At 39.6% G+C, this 20,249-nt stretch overlaps 1 protein-coding gene across 1 annotated transcript; it reads right to left on the minus strand.

The window, feature by feature from the left end:
* Positions 1–8,568: 8,568 nt before the first annotated feature.
* On the minus strand, positions 8,569–19,597 carry MRPL15 (mitochondrial ribosomal protein L15). Its single transcript, XM_009570444.2, has 5 exons — positions 19,421–19,597; positions 15,451–15,608; positions 12,844–13,009; positions 12,154–12,277; positions 8,569–10,960 (listed from the first exon to the last, which is right to left on the minus strand). The coding sequence occupies exons 1-5, from the start codon at positions 19,517–19,519 to the stop codon at positions 10,623–10,625; spliced, it is 885 nt and encodes a 294-aa protein (XP_009568739.1). The 5' UTR covers positions 19,520–19,597; the 3' UTR covers positions 8,569–10,622.
* Positions 19,598–20,249: the final 652 nt, after the last annotated feature.

The following is a 20,249-nucleotide window of genomic DNA, read 5'->3' on the forward strand; positions in this document are numbered from 1 at the left end:
CACTGCTGGAACTCCATGCCACATGTTATTTTGGAACAGAAGCATGGACCTAGCTCCACCCTAGAGCACCAGCTACTTAGATACTACTGCTGCAGTGTAAGTACAGAAGCACAGGACTGACAAAGGCTATAGAAGTTGCCTGAGGCTCTAAGAAGGTTTTCCAGAAGTGACATCTACCTGTCCAAAGAGACCAAGCCAGAACAGATGCCTTGCTTTATTCCCCATAGGCACAAGATACTTTGACACTGGAGAGGTTTATTTTTGCCCATGATGCTGCTTTGAACAAAGGCAGGAATCCCACACTTGTGGTATAAAATAATGAAAACAATTGGCTTAGTCTGGCTGATAAACAAAAATCTCGTTCCCTCAAAAAAAAATACGAAGGAAAAAAAAAGAAATTGTTTTATACTACATAAACTCAAAGATCACGTTCAAGGCCTTCAGGGTCTCCAGTACTTAGTTTTCAAAAGGAAGAATTCTAAGTCTCTTTTACCTCTTCCGTGACTTTTGTTCATAACTAATCACTAGCTCTTCAGTGTGAATTAAATTATCTTTAAGTTTAGAAGTCAGGTTTTGTGAATTTTAGAAATAATTATTCAAATTGATTATGTAAATGAACTACCCTGTAACCTTGTTTGTGAGCTCCTTCAGGAGAGAGATCAAGGACAGCTGCAAACACAAAAATACAGCTTTCCTTTCAGGCAAGCGTTACAGGGCTACAGCCTTGAGGCACTCAGCAAATTGCACCATCAGTTTTTCAGACAGGGAATAGAACTGCATGGCAAAACTGACCAAACACTGATATGCAATTCTCATTCCCAGTGTCACAGCACTATGAGGAGGCAGCAAGCCCATCCCATCCTGTCCCACTGCCCCAGCAAGGGGCACAAGGGCAGCCTCAGCCCTGGGCATCAGGCCTTTCCCTGAGGAAGGTAACAGGACACTGGTCAGTGGGTCATGCAGGGATGGTCATGTTTGGTGCTGCCTTTGTAGTCCCGGAATAAAACTGTGAAAACTGTGATGATGGAAAAAAAAATAGGCCATGATGATGTGAACTACTCTGCATGAAACAATGAGTTTCATGTACACATCAGAGCATCTGAATCCCAGACTTACAGAAAGATGTTGGCTATTAGGAGGCTTGTATTGCTCAGAGACCGGAATCTGCTGCCTTTGACAGAGATTTTTGCCTTGGGAATTTGTTAGTCTTCTCTCCAGAGGCACATCCTATCAGTGACAATTAGCAGATGAAAAATCTGTGGATTTTGAAATAGAGAACCTTTATTTTTTCGTGGGCTAATTAGAAACATGCCACAGATACAGAACCTGAGCCACATGTAAAGTTCTGAGGCAGATATGAAAGATTGTCTGAAGGAAAAAAGCCTGCCTTTTCCGTTCAACAACACAGGGCTTGTGCAAGTTCCTAGTTATTTCATTCAGGAAGAATCAAAGTTTCCTTTCAGCCACAGAAAAACACTGAGCTCTGACTCTTTGTGTAGCCAAACACCGTGCTATTAGCCAAAAGTCATGCTGAATCAACTAAAAGGTTTCTTTCCAACATTCAAGAAACATTTAAATGACAAAAGATATTTAAAAGATAAAAATTCTACCAGTCCTAAGGACTGCTCCAAGAAGGCTCCTTTAGGGCTCTAGTTTAGGATCTCATGCAATCCCCTTAAACATGGGGAACCACTGTTAGAAAAGAAAAGAAAAAATTGCTTTCATTCATATTGGGAGGCTGTTTCCCCAGATTTATACAGCTACTTCTTTTAGTAAAGGTCACATACAATTGTCAGAAGTATGTTATATTCCTGATATATTATCCTAGATAACTAAAGAACAATCAAAGCATTCTGAAAGCATCTTTTCCTCTTTAATACGCACATCACAAAGGCACAGAATTCAAAGTATATCCAACAGGATCTGCAATGATGATAGAAGAGAAAGTGCTTTCCAGGTGTCTGGTCAGCAAACAAACAGAATATTCTGCAATTCAGAGACTATCCCGTTATGATTGATTTTGGATTCTTTAAAACAGGATGAGCAAAGAGAATCCAAACAGCAAGATCAGACATGATTTTATGAAGGAAAAACCACAAAAGGACCATATTCTGAACTTACCACTGATTGCTATCAGCCATCTCCCTTTTTGCCCAGAGCAGCTGCAATGCACAGCTCTCAGGAGAGACCACATGCAAAACCTTCCAGGCTCCAACACTGAGCTTCAACGAGCTTTCAAGCTACCTTAACTTCATCTTTAGAAAAGGACGCTAGAAACACTGAAAACAAAGAACAGGACTGATGATTAAATAAATTAACTATTCACTTCGAGGTTTAAACCTTCCAGACCCGGAAAAGAGTGAAGAGTCAGTCAACCAGACGTCAGTGAATTCTCATAGGAATAAATGTGTCTGGTCACTAGGTGTCAGCCTTGCCTGTACCAGAACACTGGACCTTCTCGGTGTCCCTGTGAACAGATGTGACACTTAGCACTACAGATTATCACAGTGATATTGTACTATGATTTAGAGATGGGAGCAGAGAAGGATGCTGTTTGTGTGGTATGCTTATGTACATGGCAATATAGTATTTGTTGTCCTCAGATTTGGATGCTGGAAACAGCAGTATGTTTCTTTCATGCTGAGATGCAACTGGAGGTCAACTGTAGAGGCAGCAGAGGAGTTGTGCTCTCAAACAATCAGTAAGTCAGTAGGGTATAAGTAATGAATCAGTAACTGTTTTGCTAGCCTCACAATATTTACTGTTTATCCTAAAGCACCAGTTCCTGGAATAATGCCATCACATGAAAATGCTGGCTCTCACTTCTTAAATTTGCTTCTAGCCTTGCTGGATACAGAAACAATGCTTGGAAACAAGATCCCTGCAGGGCTGAAAAATCTAAGGACAACAAAGAAAACCTAGAATGTATTCTTTAAACGATTTCTTGAATACTGACAGCTCATAACAGTGCAGTCAGCAAAAACAAAGTGTAATTAAACATGCAGTAGAGTTTAAGTGGTGTTTGCAGAACATTTGCAGTTTCTGGTTTTCCAATCTCTTCAGATGGAGATTTTCACATCTTGATTCTCATGTCCTCAAGTCTTCACAGATTACCTTTTCTTTTGCTCAGGGCAGCTACAGTAGCACAGCTGTACGTCACTGCCCAGAGTGATCTGCTCCTATTGGATTTTCCTAATACGCTGCAAGCAAAGTCATCCAGCTCAGCTAAGAGCAACAGTTTGAACTGGGAAAATTCACACTTTTCACAAGATGCAGCAAAAATTACTTGTCAGCTTTTTACCTTCCATTTTCTTCTTAGATTCTCATAATGGGCAGATAAGCTTTTACACAATAAATAAAGATAAAATCATAGTATCCCAGTGCTTTGATGCCCTCAGATAAATATAAATGAGTGTAGAAAAAAACTGACCCAGGCAGAATTTTGCAACATTCCCATCCTCGCTACGGTAATTAGTCTCACAATCATCCATCGCCTTAGAGTTGCTCTCAATTCATTCTCCACTCAGCCTATATTTGGTCTTGGAACTGCCCCCAACTCTGATGCAGAACCTTGCACTTACTGAACTCCATGAGGTTCACATAGGCCCACTTCTCAAGCCTGCCAAGGTCCATCGGGATAGTATCCCTTACCTCCAGTGTATTGACTCTGCCACACAGCTTGGTGTCATTGGCAATCTTGCTGCGGGTGCACTCAACCCCACTGTCCATGTCTCTGACAAAGATGTCAAACACCAGTCCCAATACTGATGCCTGAGGAATGTCACTCATTACTGATCTCCACTTGGATATGGAGCCATTGATGACATCTCTTTCAGCGCAGCCATCCAGTCAACTCCTTATCCACTGAGTGGTCCATCAGGAAAGATGGGGAAGGACTTTTTATGATGGAGTGTAGTGATTGGATGATGGCTTTAAGCTGAAAGATGGGAGATTTAGATTACATATTAGGAAGACATTTTTTCCTGTGAGGGTCACAAGGCACAGGAACAGGTTACCCAGAGAAGTTGTGGGTGCCCCATCCCTGGAGGTGTTTAAGGCCAGGTTGGATGAGCAACCTTGTCTGCCCATGGCAGGGAGGTTGGTACTAAATGATCTTTAAGGTCCCTTCCAATCTAAACCATTCTTTGATTCTATGATCATGCCACAGTAAACACCTGTCTTTAATGGTGAACCTGGGAGAGTTGGAGTCTTCCAATAACAACAACAAAACACAACAATAAAGTCACAATTAGCCCAGACATTTCACAAGTTCTAGAATTCAGGGCAGCAGCAATGTCAAGCCAGCCAAGCCCAACATAAAACTAGTAGAATAATATTTTGACTGGAACAGTACCAAGCCGAGTACATGGTCCAGACCCAGACTGCCCGCTGAGCTGATTAGAATGATTACCTTGCCAAAAAAAAACCCAACAAACAACAAAACCCGCCAAAAAAAGAAGAAATTATTGCCTATGCATTAAGAAAAACAAATGTGTCTATGAGGCTTCAGGGACTCAAAATCTGAAAGCAGGAGAAATGACAAGTCAAAATCTGTAGAAGGATCAGTCTCAAATCTGTCTTTTCCACACACACTACAATTCACACAGCAGCTGTAAGAGGGACCCTAAGAGACACACTGGACTGCATGTTCTTAGAAAGCAGTGAGACAAAATCATTGTTTATGTATGCCAGTCACGTTCTCTGACCGTTACAAGCAGCACTTGCTGAAGGAGACACCTCAGAGGAACGCTATCCTCTCCTGTTTTTTTTCTCATTTGCAAGTTCAGGCAACATTAACTTCCATGTTTTGCTTGCAGAGGGAATGTATACAGTAGAGCTGGCACAAACATCAGCAACATATTACACGAGGGCCAAAGAATGTAGGCAGATAAATTTTGAATGGCAACACCAGTGAAGAGCTGTGAACTATGAGTATTCCACCTTGAAAGAGCCAGAGGCCTCTATGTAAGGATATCACCAATGTCTGTGTTCTGGAAAAGTTGGGCTCTCCAACAGTTGTAAAATAATGCAGAGTACCCAATTGCATTTCAGCTCTTGTGGCACCAAGATGGCCTCTGACTTGTTTTTTATTAAATTAGCATGCTTATTTTCAAAAGACAAACTCAACCTTGTAACATCAAACTTCAGAAGTTCCCAGTGTTGAGCTAGGCAATCCCTACTGATGACTCATGATCCACATGGACATCTTCCCACCATTAACTTCAAGCATCTTTGGTCACTGAAAACAAGAGTGGGATCCAGCTCCACATACTTATGTTTGAGGTGTACTCAGGTACACTATATGTTAAAACCACTGTCCTAGTCAGGAGAGCCTAGCATGCAATTTAGTTGCTCGGATGTTTCCTTCAGGCTGAATGCAGTGATTCTCCAGGTTCCACTGACTGCATCACTCAGATTTCTACTGACTGTGAAATGAGCTTAGACAATTGCCTACACGTGAGCAACGTAAACTTAAACTTGCATTAATTTTGAAATTAAGATAATAACTCACTATGATAAATTTATAGGGAACTTGGAATTCCAACTTCCAAATCTCTCAACCACAGCTATATTCAACAAAGTAAAGAAAACATCTACCTTGTAAGATATTAAAAGTGATTTTCTTAATTTAAGGTACTTCACGCTGGGAGAAAGGCAAACTACACTAACATGACAAAAAAATCCACAGAGAAGCAGTTTATGGTAAATTTACAGATGGACTTATTTGTCATGGAATGCACTATGTACACAAACCTCCAGCTATTACTGCCTGCCCAAGGAATAACAAAAACACAACATCAAGAAAAGACAGTGTTTCAGGCTAATTTGCCCCTACTTACAGACCATGGAGCAAACAGGATAACCCTACCATGAAACTAAAAAAGAATCTTGGAGGCTGAGTTTCCAAAAGTGCGAGAGATTGATTTGGATATTGATGTATTGAACGCAAAATTACCTATCCATTAAGACTTGTGTCTAGCGTGTGCAATGCTGAGTTACACGTGCAGGCACCCTTCTCAGAGTGTTCCTTGACTCTGAATAAACTCCGAATCCATTGCTCAAAGGCCCCTCTACCTCTGCTGGCGTGTGCCTTGGAATCTACAAGGTTAACAAGTAAACAATATTGCTGTTGACATTTTTAACAACAAAAGCGACACCAGCCCAGGAAACTCAAGCCATGAAAAGCCTGCTCATATAAACAGATGCAGGAATGATCAACACTTTCCTGCTCCAGAGGCACATAAAACAAGCAGATTCTCAAACCTAGAATGGGCTAGACAGGATGACACTGTGAGAATGACTGAGTCCTTTAGTTCCCACCACTATAACAGAAGCAAGAAGAGACCTTGGAAAGATACAGATGCAACAGAGGGAATATTAACCAAAGGAGACAGAACAACTCTGAGGATAGTTTGCTTCCACTGAGAAACCAATAACTCTTTAGACAATGCCATATATTTCAGCTGCAAGAGACCAAGAAGGGCCACCTGGGCTGGGAGATGAAAGAGCTTAAAAAAAGACATAATTTTCCTAACAACTAAGAATTCTGTCAAACCAGGACTTCTAATTGCATCTTCTCATAGAATAAACAATAACACAATAAACTGAAGTACAGACTGTGAGTTCTGTAAAACTATTCCCATCTGATCACCCATCAAGAAATTTTAATAAATAAACCTGCCTATGGACTAATAAACTGGCCATTTTGGACAGACACAGCATCTTTGTTTTACATATATGTAAATATAACTCTTCAATATTTAAAACGCAAAACTCCTGTAACAATTTCAAATTAGAGACAAATTTTTACAGAACTCGTGTGCATTCAACTGCGCAAAATTAGCTTTGCATCAGTATTTTAAATTTTAGCAATAAAATAGAAAATAATAAACCAGCAATGGGAAGTGATCTTCATAATTGATCACTTTTATATGACTTCCTGAAGCACTAACATAAATTACTCTTGTATGTCAAAACAATGTTGGCACACTGCCAGCAAAGATTCAGATCAGGGCCACTTATTTATTCATTGATTCCTTTTTGGAAATCAGAGGACAGCACAGTCAACTTTTGGTTTTCAAATACAAATACTATAGTATGAAGTATATTGAATTAAAAGCCAGCATGTCTTCATTGTTAATTAACTAAAAGGGGAAATGCATTCATTTTAACTTGCTTAATTTCAAGTCTGCAGTCAGCCAACTGTAAAGGTAGAACTGACTGGCTGCTGTTAGCAGTTTATCTCATAAGGAATAGGTGATTTCTAATTAGCAAGGCATGATAAAACAAGTTATGTACTTGGTCCTTTATTTTGATTTGACTCACATCTGTGATCAATTTTATCAAGGAACCACTCAAAAGTGCAATGTTGTTGATAAAAATTGACATGGCTTTCAGAATTCTATGGCACAAGTAACAATTTTTCCCTCAGCTACTCAATAATGCTTTTCCGGTTACAGCAGATTGGGTGCTTCTTGCAGTGTAGTGCATTGTTGCATATGAAAAACGCCTATTTAAAACAGGATATCCAAGGCAATCATTTATCTTACGAACATCAAAACCTAACACATATTCCTAAGTAAAGAGAATTGCCTTAGATGTCAGCGCTAGCTTACACTGAGCCTGACCCTCACATAAACAACAGTCCATTGGGAGGCTGTTTATTATGAATTTATTAGAAACCTTGTCAATAACTTGTGCTTTTGGTAATTCTGTAATCAGTGGCCAGGAGACTTGTGTTCCTGACGAGATAAAATGAACAGGAAATCCTCTATAGCCTTGTCACTTTTTTCACTAGTAAATAAAAACCAGAACAACCATTATAAAATACTAGCTACTGTAAACAGAAGAGAGAAAAAAAGACAAGCATTGCAGATTTTAAATAAAGCAACATACAGTCCTTTTTGCCCTCTCCAATTATAAGATGATAAAAGATCACCTTTATAAAGTAGAATGACCGGATTTTGTGGAACGTGGCTGTTTTGGCTCCAAGGTATTTGTAGCATTATAGTATCAGAGCCAGGATACAGCTGCCTTGTGACTAAGATGTCGTTCACTGAATAAGTGCTATCCAATCCCTCGACGTCACCAGACATCTGTTTCCTGTTTTCATTCTCTCCTTCACTGTTATCATTTTATACAAGTTACCCTTTCACCTGAAAACCATTTAGAAGCCTACAGAAACCAGCATATGCACACGTGTGTATATCAAACAAGTCGATTTAGGAAAAAAAAAAAAATTGCTGAGAGCAATTTGTTCATTTTAATATAAACAGCAGGAGTGGAAACAAAGTTGCCTTCTCCCCTTTTCTCCTCCCAAAAATACACAATGATACATAAACACTTTTGTCTTCTGGTCTTCACTAATATGACTAACTTCCTTCTTCGCTTCCAGTTAAGTAGCTTTCCTGTTGAGTACCACTACCTCCACAAAATACAATTGTGAATTGATTCATAAAAACAGAAACATTATGGCACAAATAAGGGAAGGCAATAAATACTCTCCCCACTCTCCCCCCAACTCCTTCCCAAATGAAGGCAGCAGTATTGTAATAACAGAAAAAAAAAGGAAAAAAAAAAAGGAAAAAAGTATTGCTTGTCATTTAATGTTCCAAACCAACAATCATCAGGATGCAGAACAGGATACATCCAAAGTGAGAAAGTTATTTACTTCACATTCAATTTAACACTAGCTATACTTTTTTTGGCACACGGTATTATTCTTAATGTGCCAAAAAAGTGTTGTGCACCTTATGAGACACAAGTGTTAACACCACTAAGACCAAATTCCTGCTATTCACAACCCCATTTTATACTGGTGTTGTTTTGCCACTTTTCACCTATACTTAAACAAGTCAGGAGAACGACCATTATTGATAAGATCTAACACACATTAGCAACGAACAATAGATGCTGAAGAGTAAACGTGAACTGTCAACAAATAGTGACTTTCCATTGTTTATCTCTGGATTTTAGAGTTTTTATTTAATCAGCATGAAACTAGAAGACTTGTTTTACTTTGTTTTGTGATTACAGACTTTCATATTAATTGACAAGGCAGTTTGTTGACCGAAGCAAAAATCTGGGCTGGCTGACAAACACCAACAAAAAAATTCCTCCACCGTTTCTTATTTTCTGAAAGAATAAGAAAATATTTTATTTTTTTTCTCCCCCCATCCTTCCTCCTCCCAAGGCACACCCAGTAAAATACAGGTGTTACACAGGAAAAACAGGAGATTCTGGCACTCAAAGGGCTTTCCCTAAGAGTTGGGATAGTTTGGCAGCTACAGGAAACTACGTAGTATTTCCAAAGGCACATGAAATTGGAAAGACAGACTTCTTGTGTTTTGGTCTTCTGGAGTGTTTCCTGCAACCTAATAACCAAATTATCCCTACTGTAAAACCAAATTCAGCTTCCACTAAATTTCATGTAATTGTAAAGCATCTGATTAACTTCCAAGGAGTCAGAGCAAATTCCAATAGCTTAACTTAGTTCCTCTCTGATATTACAATGTACTGCTCGGCTCATCATCCAAAGTGCCCAATCCTAGAATACTATTGCACAGTAATAGTAGAGTATTCTGGAGAGACTGGTGAAACAAACATTTTCTGGAGAATATTGAATTCAATATAGAATTGATTGAATCAAGTTGTTGTGATCAAAATACCGTTTCCCATAAAAATAATGTTTATAACCTTTCACAACTTCTAATTTCGTTTTTCTGCTGTCATGCATGCAATCTGTAATCAAGTTGAAAACTGAATCCTAACCTCGTCCATCACATCCTTATCCTTTATAATCTACTGTCACTGTCCAACATACATTGACTCTGGGTCCTGCTATGTATTTTTATCAATGACATTACCTTTATGTCTGGACAAGTTTTAAATCAATGGCTTTTATTATTCAAACAGAATTTGAGGGATGTTTTTTTCTCCAAATTTAGACAGAAAGTTCTTTTAAATGGTACAGCCTGTCTTTCTTAATTCCATCTGAAAGTATAAGGCAAAAATTAGAACCTCTCAAGCTCTAGAGCTACCAATGCAAGCGGCAAAATCCAAAACATTGCTATGGAATTGAAGAAATTAATAAATTCTTCTGTACTCTGTTATTTCTGAATGGTTTTAATTGTCCCCATCCAAAAATAGATGGTCTGCCTCTTAGAGGTAGTCAAGATAGCATTTTTCCAAAACATAACTTATAATGTTACACAATACAATTGGAAAACTAATTCTAGTTTTGTACAGACAAGTTTCTGATTTAAACGAAGAGGGTAAACTAATCATTAGGTCAAGTTGCTCTTTGGCATTGTCCTCTACAAGAAATGCAACATGGAAACACTTTGTCTGAAAAAAATAACTGGCAAGTCATTGCAAGAGAAAGAGTGCAAACCTACACTTTATGTCAGACTCTATACTGTCTTCAAACGTTAAGGTTTTTCATATGCTGTATTATGACAATAAAAAAGTTGAGAGCTACACCAGAAGATTACACAAACAAAAATTTGTTTTGTCTAGTATAACAGGGAATCTTTAAAAAAAACCCAACCAAACACTGCTTCTATCCATTATTTCATACCCAGATGTTTCCTGTACACCTGCAGTTGTCTGCACTCCTGAATTCATGAGCTGTAGTATTTTAACAGCCTTTCATCAGTTGGTTTTAGAATTTTCTTGTCTGACAAGCTTACAATCCATCCTGGAGCAAGACCAAAAAAGATCTGTCTAGGATCCTTGCGCATGCTTAACATTTTGAAGAGTTCATCCTTAGTTATGTCTGGTAAGACATAGCCGTATTTCTTGGCAAGTTCAAGCCTGGCTTCTGCCACCTTAGATGGGTCTGCCAGGTACCCACGATTACTGGCATCTTTGTAGTAATGGACTAGATCTTCAGGTGGAAGCATTCGCTTTGGAATAGGCCGGCCACGCAGAAAAAACGTTACTGGCTTACATAAGATTTCTGTAGGCAAACATGAGAGAAGATTAGATACTGTATTTATAATACATACTTAAAGACATAAAATGACACCATCTTACTTAGTATTTTGTGCTAAGTAAATTAGTAAACTCTTACTAAAAAGTATCAAGCAAACCTCCAAATTTTAAGAATAATCTTGTTCAGAACAACATAGTGGTTTACAAGTTTCACTTAACCAAACAACTGAGTTCTAACTGATATTTATAGTGACAATCTGGATGAATCATTATCTCCAATACATTTAGAATGCCTGCTTTGGAAAGACACAATAACTAAGCTAGTAGCTGCCATTTATTTAAAGGACTGACTTCCAGGTTAGCAGCAATGCATTTGCATGGCTATTTACGCAGCGTACAAACAAATGTCAAATTTAGATTTTCTATAAGTATTTTAAGTAAAGAATCAATAGGACATGTATCTATTTCATCATTTGCGAGCCTATCCTCTTCTCCTCAAGTTTTACTGAATTTCGCAAATTACATTCCAGATTCTTTCAACCTTTTATTTTGATTATTCTCCAGATCAGGAAAAAACACTTGTAAAGAAGAACAGGCCAGCTATATTTTGCACACTAAAAACGTCTATTCCTCTTGTTTCCAGCCTCATTCACACATGAAAGCTCTATTATTGTCAATAAAAATGCATGAATGAATATTAGGCAGGATGCAGCCTCAAGTAAAGCAAAGTCTCATTCTTCAGTGAAAGTGTTCTGAAAACAATAGCCATTTTGACTGAAATGATTCTAAGCTTCTGTAAGCTATTTATTTTCTCACTTTAAATGGAAAAGTATTTTAAATTAAAAATAAAAAGATCCAGTGTTTTTTAAATCTATTTTTCCCTGAATTTTCTTAGTGTTATTAAACATGTAAGAAAGTTTGAAGATAAAGATTCAAAGAAACATTTTTTCCTTAGTTCCTCTATTTACAAAGCTGTTTGGATTTCTTTAACTGGCTAACTGGTAAACAACAAATAACACTGGTTGAGCTGAACAGGTGAATGGTGAAAAAAAGCAAACTGAGGATGCATTACAGTTCAGCATTTGTGTAACAATGTATTGTTGAAGCTTTCAGAATAGAAGTAGTGAATCACTTTCCAGTAATAACTATGTTTGAAACTTTTCCTTGGATCGTTTAATCTTCGTACATTAAAAAGGCAGAACAAAAAAAAATTCTTACCCAAACTCCTTGGATCATAGAATGATGTTGTTACAACACCTCCATTTTTTTCTACAGCCGCAATTGCTAATTCAGATGCTCTCTGAACTTCAATATTTACTTTTGCTGAAAAAATATCAGCACCCTGTAAATTTTAACACATTAGAGTAACGTTAAAATGAGTATTTTAGGACACACATTTAGTCTTCTTTGCAAAGCTGTTAGAAAATTTAAATCCTGAAAAATATTATGATTTAGTTGTTCCCTGCCCAAACACAAGTAAGCAAATTGCTCTCACTCAGTAACCTGGCCTGAATCTAAAACTCTACCTTTTCAAAGTATTCATACATTTCTTTCAGTACATTCTAGTCTTCTGTTGCAAAATACTTGTTTGACTTCTTGTTAAGTTCTCCTTAAGTATTATTTTTGTAGTCTCCCAGGCCTTAAAACATCATCCTAGGGTTTTATGCTAACACACAGTGCCCTCTAGTGGATTTATTACCATAAAAATCCCACAGCAAATGAATTCAGGAAAGCACAGACGCTTCCAAATCACAGGGAGAACAATCTGACAGCTTGGTACTGAAGGAAAGAAAAAAACAAAAAAAAACCCCAAAACAAACAAACAAACAAAAAAAACCAACAAAAAAAAACCAACAGAAACCCCAAAGCTTTCTACTGCCTGATGTAACAGGTGACTTGAATGCATACCTCCTCCACCAGCTGGACACCATAATCCCTTTTGAGAGGTTGCACGGTTACACCTCTGGCATTAGTGAGCTGTGTTAAGTCAATTGGCTGCGTAGGGTCAACTCTACCCAAATCAATCAGGTACTGCAGTCTCTGAAGACTGAGTGGTTGGTATTGACGCCTGAGGCTGCAGAGAGGAAAACAAGAAAAGCCACAAACAAAGCAGTGAGAGATTTACAAAATTGAAGCTTTAATAGGAATTGGTCAACCGAGACACACCAATGTATTCTATTTTCTACTTACTCCTAAAACTACTAAGTAAATATCTAAAACGCACCCATCCATAAGCCAAAATTATAAGTTTAATTTAATGCAAATACAAGGCCTAGTAACAGACCAAGACTTCCATTATGCCTTCAGGTTTGCTCACACACCCTCAACTGCAATACACTATTCATCATTTTGCAGCTGCTGAGCTCAATTTACTCCAGAGTACCTCCCTAACTGCTGACTCGCTTAAAGAAGCAAAAAAAGATAAAGAAATTAAAGCATCAGTACTTCTTTGTAAGCCAACAAGATTCTAAACAACTACCATCTTCAAAGTGAATCCAGCTTGGTAGCTTCACCAATACACCCAGAAAATCTGACAAAATAAATATACAGTAAAAAGCAAATACATCTTCCTCTCCCAAACAACTTTTGTTGGAGACTATCAGCCAAACAACTTTTGTTGGAGACTATCAGCCAAACCCTGTATGTGCTCCTGTATCGCTTGCCCATATCCAAAAAGGCTTTTTAGTCTATTACCACTGTTCTTGACATCTCACAAGTATCAAATGGAATCTTCCTCAGAATACCACCAAGGGAGAGAAATATTGAGAAAATATGCATTAACCCATATCCCCAAAGAAAACTGCAATATTTTTTCAATAGCCATCAGCTTCAGCAGAATCCACTTTCGCTTTTTATGAAGTTCTAACTTTACTATACAAACCAATCCATAGCTTTCCCAAAACTGGTGTCTATGCTTACTGCATACCATTTACGCTGATGCCCAAAACGTTCTCATACAATTGGTTGGACCACTGCTATTGAAAAGCTCTGAGTGGTAGAAGAAAAACTACTCATCTTTGTTATTGGCAAGCTAAGTAAGACAACATGAACAACAGAATTTGCACTGTCAGACAGTTCCTAACAGAGCAAAAGTTCAAAAAGCAGAGGAACATCTCTGCAGACTGAAAGAACAAGGTGAAGATAAACAGGCAGAGACACTGCTCATCATGCTCCCATCTTACCATGATAGCCTCTCTCAAGTGTACTTGCAATGTTCACTAGAAAGACATATGCAATAGCCTGGCATTGAAACTCCGCCAACAACATTCAAAAGAAATTACAGAATGCTCTTCTTTTTTATTTCCACATGCTGTCAGATGCTGTTAATAACAAGCAAGACCCTATTTTTTTCACTGCAGAAACTTGGACTTTCACTGTTGGTTATTCATGAACTTGTGACCACTGTTATTACAAGGAGTTTAGCGTCAGCATTCCGCAGCAAGAATGGATATCTGAAAACACACAGCTATTTGATGAAGTTATAACAACAGTTTGATTTTATTTCATTTGCCAGCTTTAACAATTCACAAATAAATTTGTGAGTCCTTTCATTCTTGAACTGGCTGGTAGGTATGACACATTTTTGTTACTACTGCCTGTAACAACTTCTGTATCCATAAAATGCTTTCATGACTACCTAAAAGCAACACAATGGTTATTGACCAAGGTAACACACATGCTATCTTAGGAAACAAAACCCAAAGTGTTTAACTGTGAACATAGTGAAGGAAATTACTAAAGCACTGGCATATAGATCTCCAGTTAAGAGCAGTGACTGATTAAAATAATCACTTTAAACATGAAAAAGCTGAAAGAGGGACATGGCATTAATAAGCACAATGTGAAAAGGGGACAGAAGTGTGAAACAATGCAGAATGTCTGAGCAGAACAAGAGTCAAAGATGACTTAATGGCTTTATCCAATAAACTTGATATACAAAAGCTTGTTAAGATCCCAGGTGGAACAGATGGAGTGCAGACAAAGCCTGCAGTGTTGCAGAGCTAAAAAAATAGAGTCACGAAGAAAGGCAGAATTGTTTGACTAGCAGCAGATTAGAACTTCAGGTGAGTAAAGCAAAGAAATGACAAAGCAAGGCTTTGGATTACACTTCCACACCTGACACCCTCCCTTGAGTCAATGGAACTGTTCCCAGTCAGTTCAATAGGTTATCTGCTGGGCAGGCAGGCAAAGGGAGAAACAAGCATCAATGGAGAAGTGGTCTGAGAGGAGAAACTCGCTCAGCTGTAGCAGGAAGGGTAGACTGCTACATATAAGGGACTACAGAAAGAAAAGGGCAAATAAGCAGAGCTGTAAAACAACAGAAAATAAATGAATTCACTTAAAAAAAAGAATCTCACAGGAAATGGGAGATTCTGCTAGTAAGGAAGCTAACAATCCGAGAGGAATGTCTCATTCTCAGATAGGTCTGTTTCGGTATAATAGATTCCAGCTTCAGGATAAATACCAAGAAAAGCAGATAACAACCAATTACTGAGTACATATAAAGAAACTTACCTATGTCCCTCATTAAACCCATATTTTGGTATGACCAAGTAAAATGGAGTTTGACCACCCTCAAAGCCTAATCGGGGGCGATTTCCTCTTTGTCTTTCTCCTTTGTGACCTCGACCACACTTCCTCCCTCCATATCTTCCACGGCCACGTCTTCTTTCCTTGAAAAGAATCAATGATACATTTAACCAATGATACATTTATTGGAGATAAATATCTAAAAGATTTCAGAGATATGAACAACTGAGCAAAATACTGATTCTTGAGGAAAATTTAAGTAATAGCTCTTTTCTAAGGGAAAAAACAGTCAGGGAAGCAGTTAATGTGATTTTTGCACACCACAGCTCTAGGCAGGCACTGCAAATAGTCTGAAACTTTACATGTACACACATTGTGATAGAAGGAATAGCAGTACTCAATCCTACCTTTTACACCCTCTGCTCTCTATGCTAGGGAATCTCCTGACTTAACTCTTGCTCAGTGCTAAGAAGTTTCTAAACACTGACAATGAAAAAAGAAATAATAACACCACCACCACCATGAATTCTACCTCAAGGGGCAAGGGAACAGACTATATGCTATGCTCATATATGATATTTCATGGACTCAGACTCAGACAAAGAGTCTGCAACTGCTGAAATTTCTACTGACTACAAATCAAAAGAAAATACTATATTCTGAACTTATTATTTTTCTAAATGAATACTGTGATATTAAGCCATTAGTTTCCCTACTACTTTAAATTAGCATTGCAGCCTAATAATCTTCTTGTGATCACCTCCTATTTGTGCCAGCAGAAGCACTCACACAGATAAATGGGGAATGGGATCAAAGAGATAAGCAAAGGTAAGGCTTTTTTTTTTTAATTTAAAATCCAGGTCACTCGCACCATTCGGTACAATTCAATGGCATACAAACATCTACAGGATCATAGCACAGGCAGCAAATAAGAAGAAGTGAGCACAGCTGGGAGTAATGGCTATTAAATGAAGCACTGCCAGCTCACTCTGACCCAAGTAATAAAGTTTTCTGTGTAAATCGACTTAATTTATTGAAGTCACTCATATACAGAAGAATCTGCAGCACTAAGGCTCATTTTGGTTTCTTTGTGATTTATCAGGGATAAGACAGAACCACAAGCTTCAAAATCGTTGCTGCCATGCTCCACACAGTGGAGCTCACTGTTCAGCTCCAAGAGTCACAATTATACCTGTACATCACTTTGATGGATCCATTCTATCTTATAGATTTTTTCCCAATTTAAGCTTACATTCATTGGAGTGTGAAGACGTGGAAGGAGCCATGTCCTGTTGCTAACTAGTCTCACATCTGCATAACACAACTCACACATCTGGTATTTTCCACTGTGTGTTCCTCAATGAATTAGTACAGCTGGTAGGCATGTAAAGCAACACACTCTAAACAGTATGTGTACTGCTTATAAGCTAACTTTGGTTAAGTCACAGCATAGTCACTGCTGGATCAATAATAATGTAAATAATTATTAGACTACAGTAAGCCTGTTCAATTTCTCATTTTTTTTATTCAGCACCCTGCCCAAATCCAGGCATCTCTAACCCTACAAACCAACTCTATGCAGTTAATATTGACTAAAACTCAGGTCTGAAAACTGCTCATCACATCATGGTACTTGATTATTAGCCTAACACCATAAAGACATAAAATTTGCTAGTTTGTGGTCCTTATTGTGTCTCTAAACTTTCCAAAGTTATGGTTACTTAATGTGCACTGAAATATTAGTAGAATATTTCAGCCTTGCAGCCAAAGGAAGCTGATTTGTCCCCAGCCCCACACTATGATTCTTTATTCATACTGCTTCTTGTGCTGACACAAGCAGTTGCGTGGGTCTGTGTTGAACAGGTCAGAGAATTAAAACAGATGAAAACTCACTTTTATCCAACTGGTTTTCAGCTACTTTAGTTCCCTACTTTGGCTCACCACACAACCTGTAAGGCAGTACAAAATACACAGCAGTTACGAGTACCTGAAGGCAGAGGGAGGGCACAGCCGGCTCACCTCTTCTGGCAGCTGCCTGTACACACACCAGATTACACAGTGACTTCAGATAACACAAGCACATTGACAATATCTGGGCACAACTGGAATGTAATCAGTACATCGACCAGATTTTAGATTCTCAGAAGATCCAATCAAAACTTTTTTTTTGCTGCAACTTCTGTTTGTGAAGTCAAATGCTCTTAAATCTGTTTAGTTGAGAACTTCATTAATCACATAAGCCTGTCAGACACCAAAAGAAATGTACCAAGGAAACAGAGCTGAGGTCACTTGCAGCTCCATCTAGGAAATAAGTTATACAGGTTACTTACTAAAGACCCAGTGAGTGTACAAAAATATCTACTTTAAAGATTAAAAAAAAAGGAGTGTTTTCCTTACTCCAACTGGTATCTTGAAAAACAAAAACTCCTGACACCAAATACTGGCAGGAAAAAAGAAGTTCAAGTAAAGCTCAGGTTTACACTATGTCACAACTTCTGGATGCTAAGCCTAAAAATAGCCTTTTGCAGCCTGGCTTAGTTTGAAAAACCATAAGAATCACCACTTCAGCCCTGTACAGGGCTGCTTCTTCCACTTCTGTTTGAGCTTTGACAAGCAGGATGTTCAAAGCCGCAAGTGAAATAACTCGACAGGGGAACCCCAACAGCTGCAGAGGAGAAGAGTTTCCATTCTCTTGTCACAGGCTTACAGGATTGCACCTATGCAGCAATCTCCAGCTCTGTAGGCACTTCTAGAAAGCCTTGTGCACTGACAGGGATGTGCTGCTTGGTGCTTCCTCTTTTGCTATTCTATCTCTATAGTTTTCTATTCCTACCACTTTAGGCCTTGAACCTCATCCCCCTGAGCACTGTTATTTCTCCCAAAACAGATGGGTTTCTGCCTAGTTTCTTTTCTTTTCTTCTCTATCACTTTACAAGGAGACCGGGAAAAGAACATTTAGTTTTGGTTTTGAGAAAGCAAAACTAACAAGAACTGCAAGATGGCATCACATTCCCTTTTCTTTTTCAAAGCCTTTTAACTTTCTCTTTTCAAAGGTATTACCCCATCCCGTAAACATTTGATATTACTTTTTTTTTTTTACTGTTTCCCTCTACTCCCTAACGATGGCCCTGAGGTTTACCTAGGGACACTCATCAGCCTGTCCTCTGCGGGGACAACCACACACACCGGCTACATAACATACAAAGAAGAGGAACAATACATACAACACTGCCACTCTCTCCTCAGCCTTCCCATGCCTATTCTGGCTAGGCTGCTTTCCCGGGAAGGAAGGCGCGCCCACCACCAGAGCCAAGCCAAGAGGGAAAGAAGAACGCTTCCCTTCATATTCCTGCTCCTGGGGGGAAAGAAGACGCTCCCGCCGCATGGGGCCGAGCCCCACTCCTGCAGGGAAGGTCGCTGTGCCCACCGCGGGGGCTGAGTGCCTGCTCCTACAAGGAACATGCACCATTGCCGAGGCCAAGCACTGCTCCTGGAATGAAAGAAGACGCACCTGCCGCCAGGGTCGAGACTTGAGGAGAGAAGGCTGAGCAGAGACCTTACTGCTCTCTACAAGTACCTGAAAAGACGTTGTAGAGAGGGGGATCCTGGCTTCTTCTCCCAAGTGACAGGGGTCATGTCAAGGGGGAATGGCCTCAAGCTCCGACAGGGGAGGTTCAGACTGGACATCAGGAAAAAAAATTTCCCAGAAAGGGTCATTAAGCACTAGAATAGGCTGCCCAGGGAGGTGGTGGAGCCACCATCCCTAGAAGCATTTAAAAGACGGCTAGACGAGGTACATGGTTTAGTGGCAGATAGGAATGGTTGGACTCGATGATGTAAGAGGTCTTTCCCAACCTAGTGATTCTATGATTTTGCTCCTGCAGGGAAGGACGCTGTGCCCGCCGCCGGGGCCGAGCGCCGCTCCCGGCCCGCCCGTCCCGCTGCAGGCACTCACCCGCTTTTTGGATCCTGGGCTGGGCCTCAGGTTGCCCAGACTGACCCTGGGGAGCGACCGCAGCAGCTCCAGGGCCTTGTTCGCGCCGTTCCAGCTCATGCCCGCTCTCCTCCCAAGGGCGGCAGCAACGTTCTCCCCCTCCGCGCTGCTTTACGGCAGAGCCGTCAAGCGCGCCTCCCAAGCTTTCCCGACAGTTTCCAGCAGCCCCGCCCCCCGCGCGGGCGGGGGCGGGGCCGGGACGCTGAGCGCCTCCCGCGGGGACAAGGGCGAGCGGGGCGGCGGCTGTCGGGAGCGCTGTGCCCGTAGCGGGGGGAGATATCGAGCCCGGGGGCTGCCCCGTGATGGGAGAAGTGGTTACTGTTACAAAAAGTGGAACAGTTTTGATTTAAGCTAAAATAGAGTTAAGTTTCATCTAAGTAATTGTATTTTTTTTTAAGTTAGACAAAATGTCCCTCTGGGGACATTTTCTTTCTCTGATAGCATGTTTTCTTTCAGACAGTGTTTTTTTTCCAGACACTGTTCGTTCCTTAAAGATGATAACGTCTTGTGTGAACTATGATCTGTGCTGAGCAGATGTCTCTTCTTCTGTAATCACCTCTTATTGGAGTTTCTTCCTATCTCACATCCAAGGTCAGGCAGAGAGCTGGAGCCAGCTCCAAATTATCAAGAGTTTTGACTGTTGAGAAGCTTCATAACATTAAATTTAGACCTTGGAAAGTAATAGAATATGCATAAGATTTCTGGGGAAATTTATCCATATGCATATGAGTGGGAAATACATTCTGTAACCGGCTTTTGTTTCATTGCACATGATTGATGGAGATTGCTC

Source organism: Cuculus canorus, chromosome 2 (genome assembly GCF_017976375.1).
Source record: "Cuculus canorus isolate bCucCan1 chromosome 2, bCucCan1.pri, whole genome shotgun sequence".
Taxonomy (NCBI): Eukaryota; Metazoa; Chordata; class Aves; order Cuculiformes; family Cuculidae; genus Cuculus; species Cuculus canorus.

Coding starts and splice junctions, on each gene's coding strand:
- MRPL15 (XM_009570444.2), bottom strand. CDS start 19,519: ATGAGCTGGAACGGCGCGAACAAGGCCCTGGAGCTGCTGCGGTCGCTC. Junction 12,278..12,843: donor GTGTCCAGCTGGTGGAGGAG/GTATGCATTCAA, acceptor TAAAATTTACAG/GGTGCTGATATTTTTTCAGC. Junction 10,961..12,153: donor CTATGATCCAAGGAGTTTGG/GTAAGAATTTTT, acceptor GTTTGCCTACAG/AAATCTTATGTAAGCCAGTA.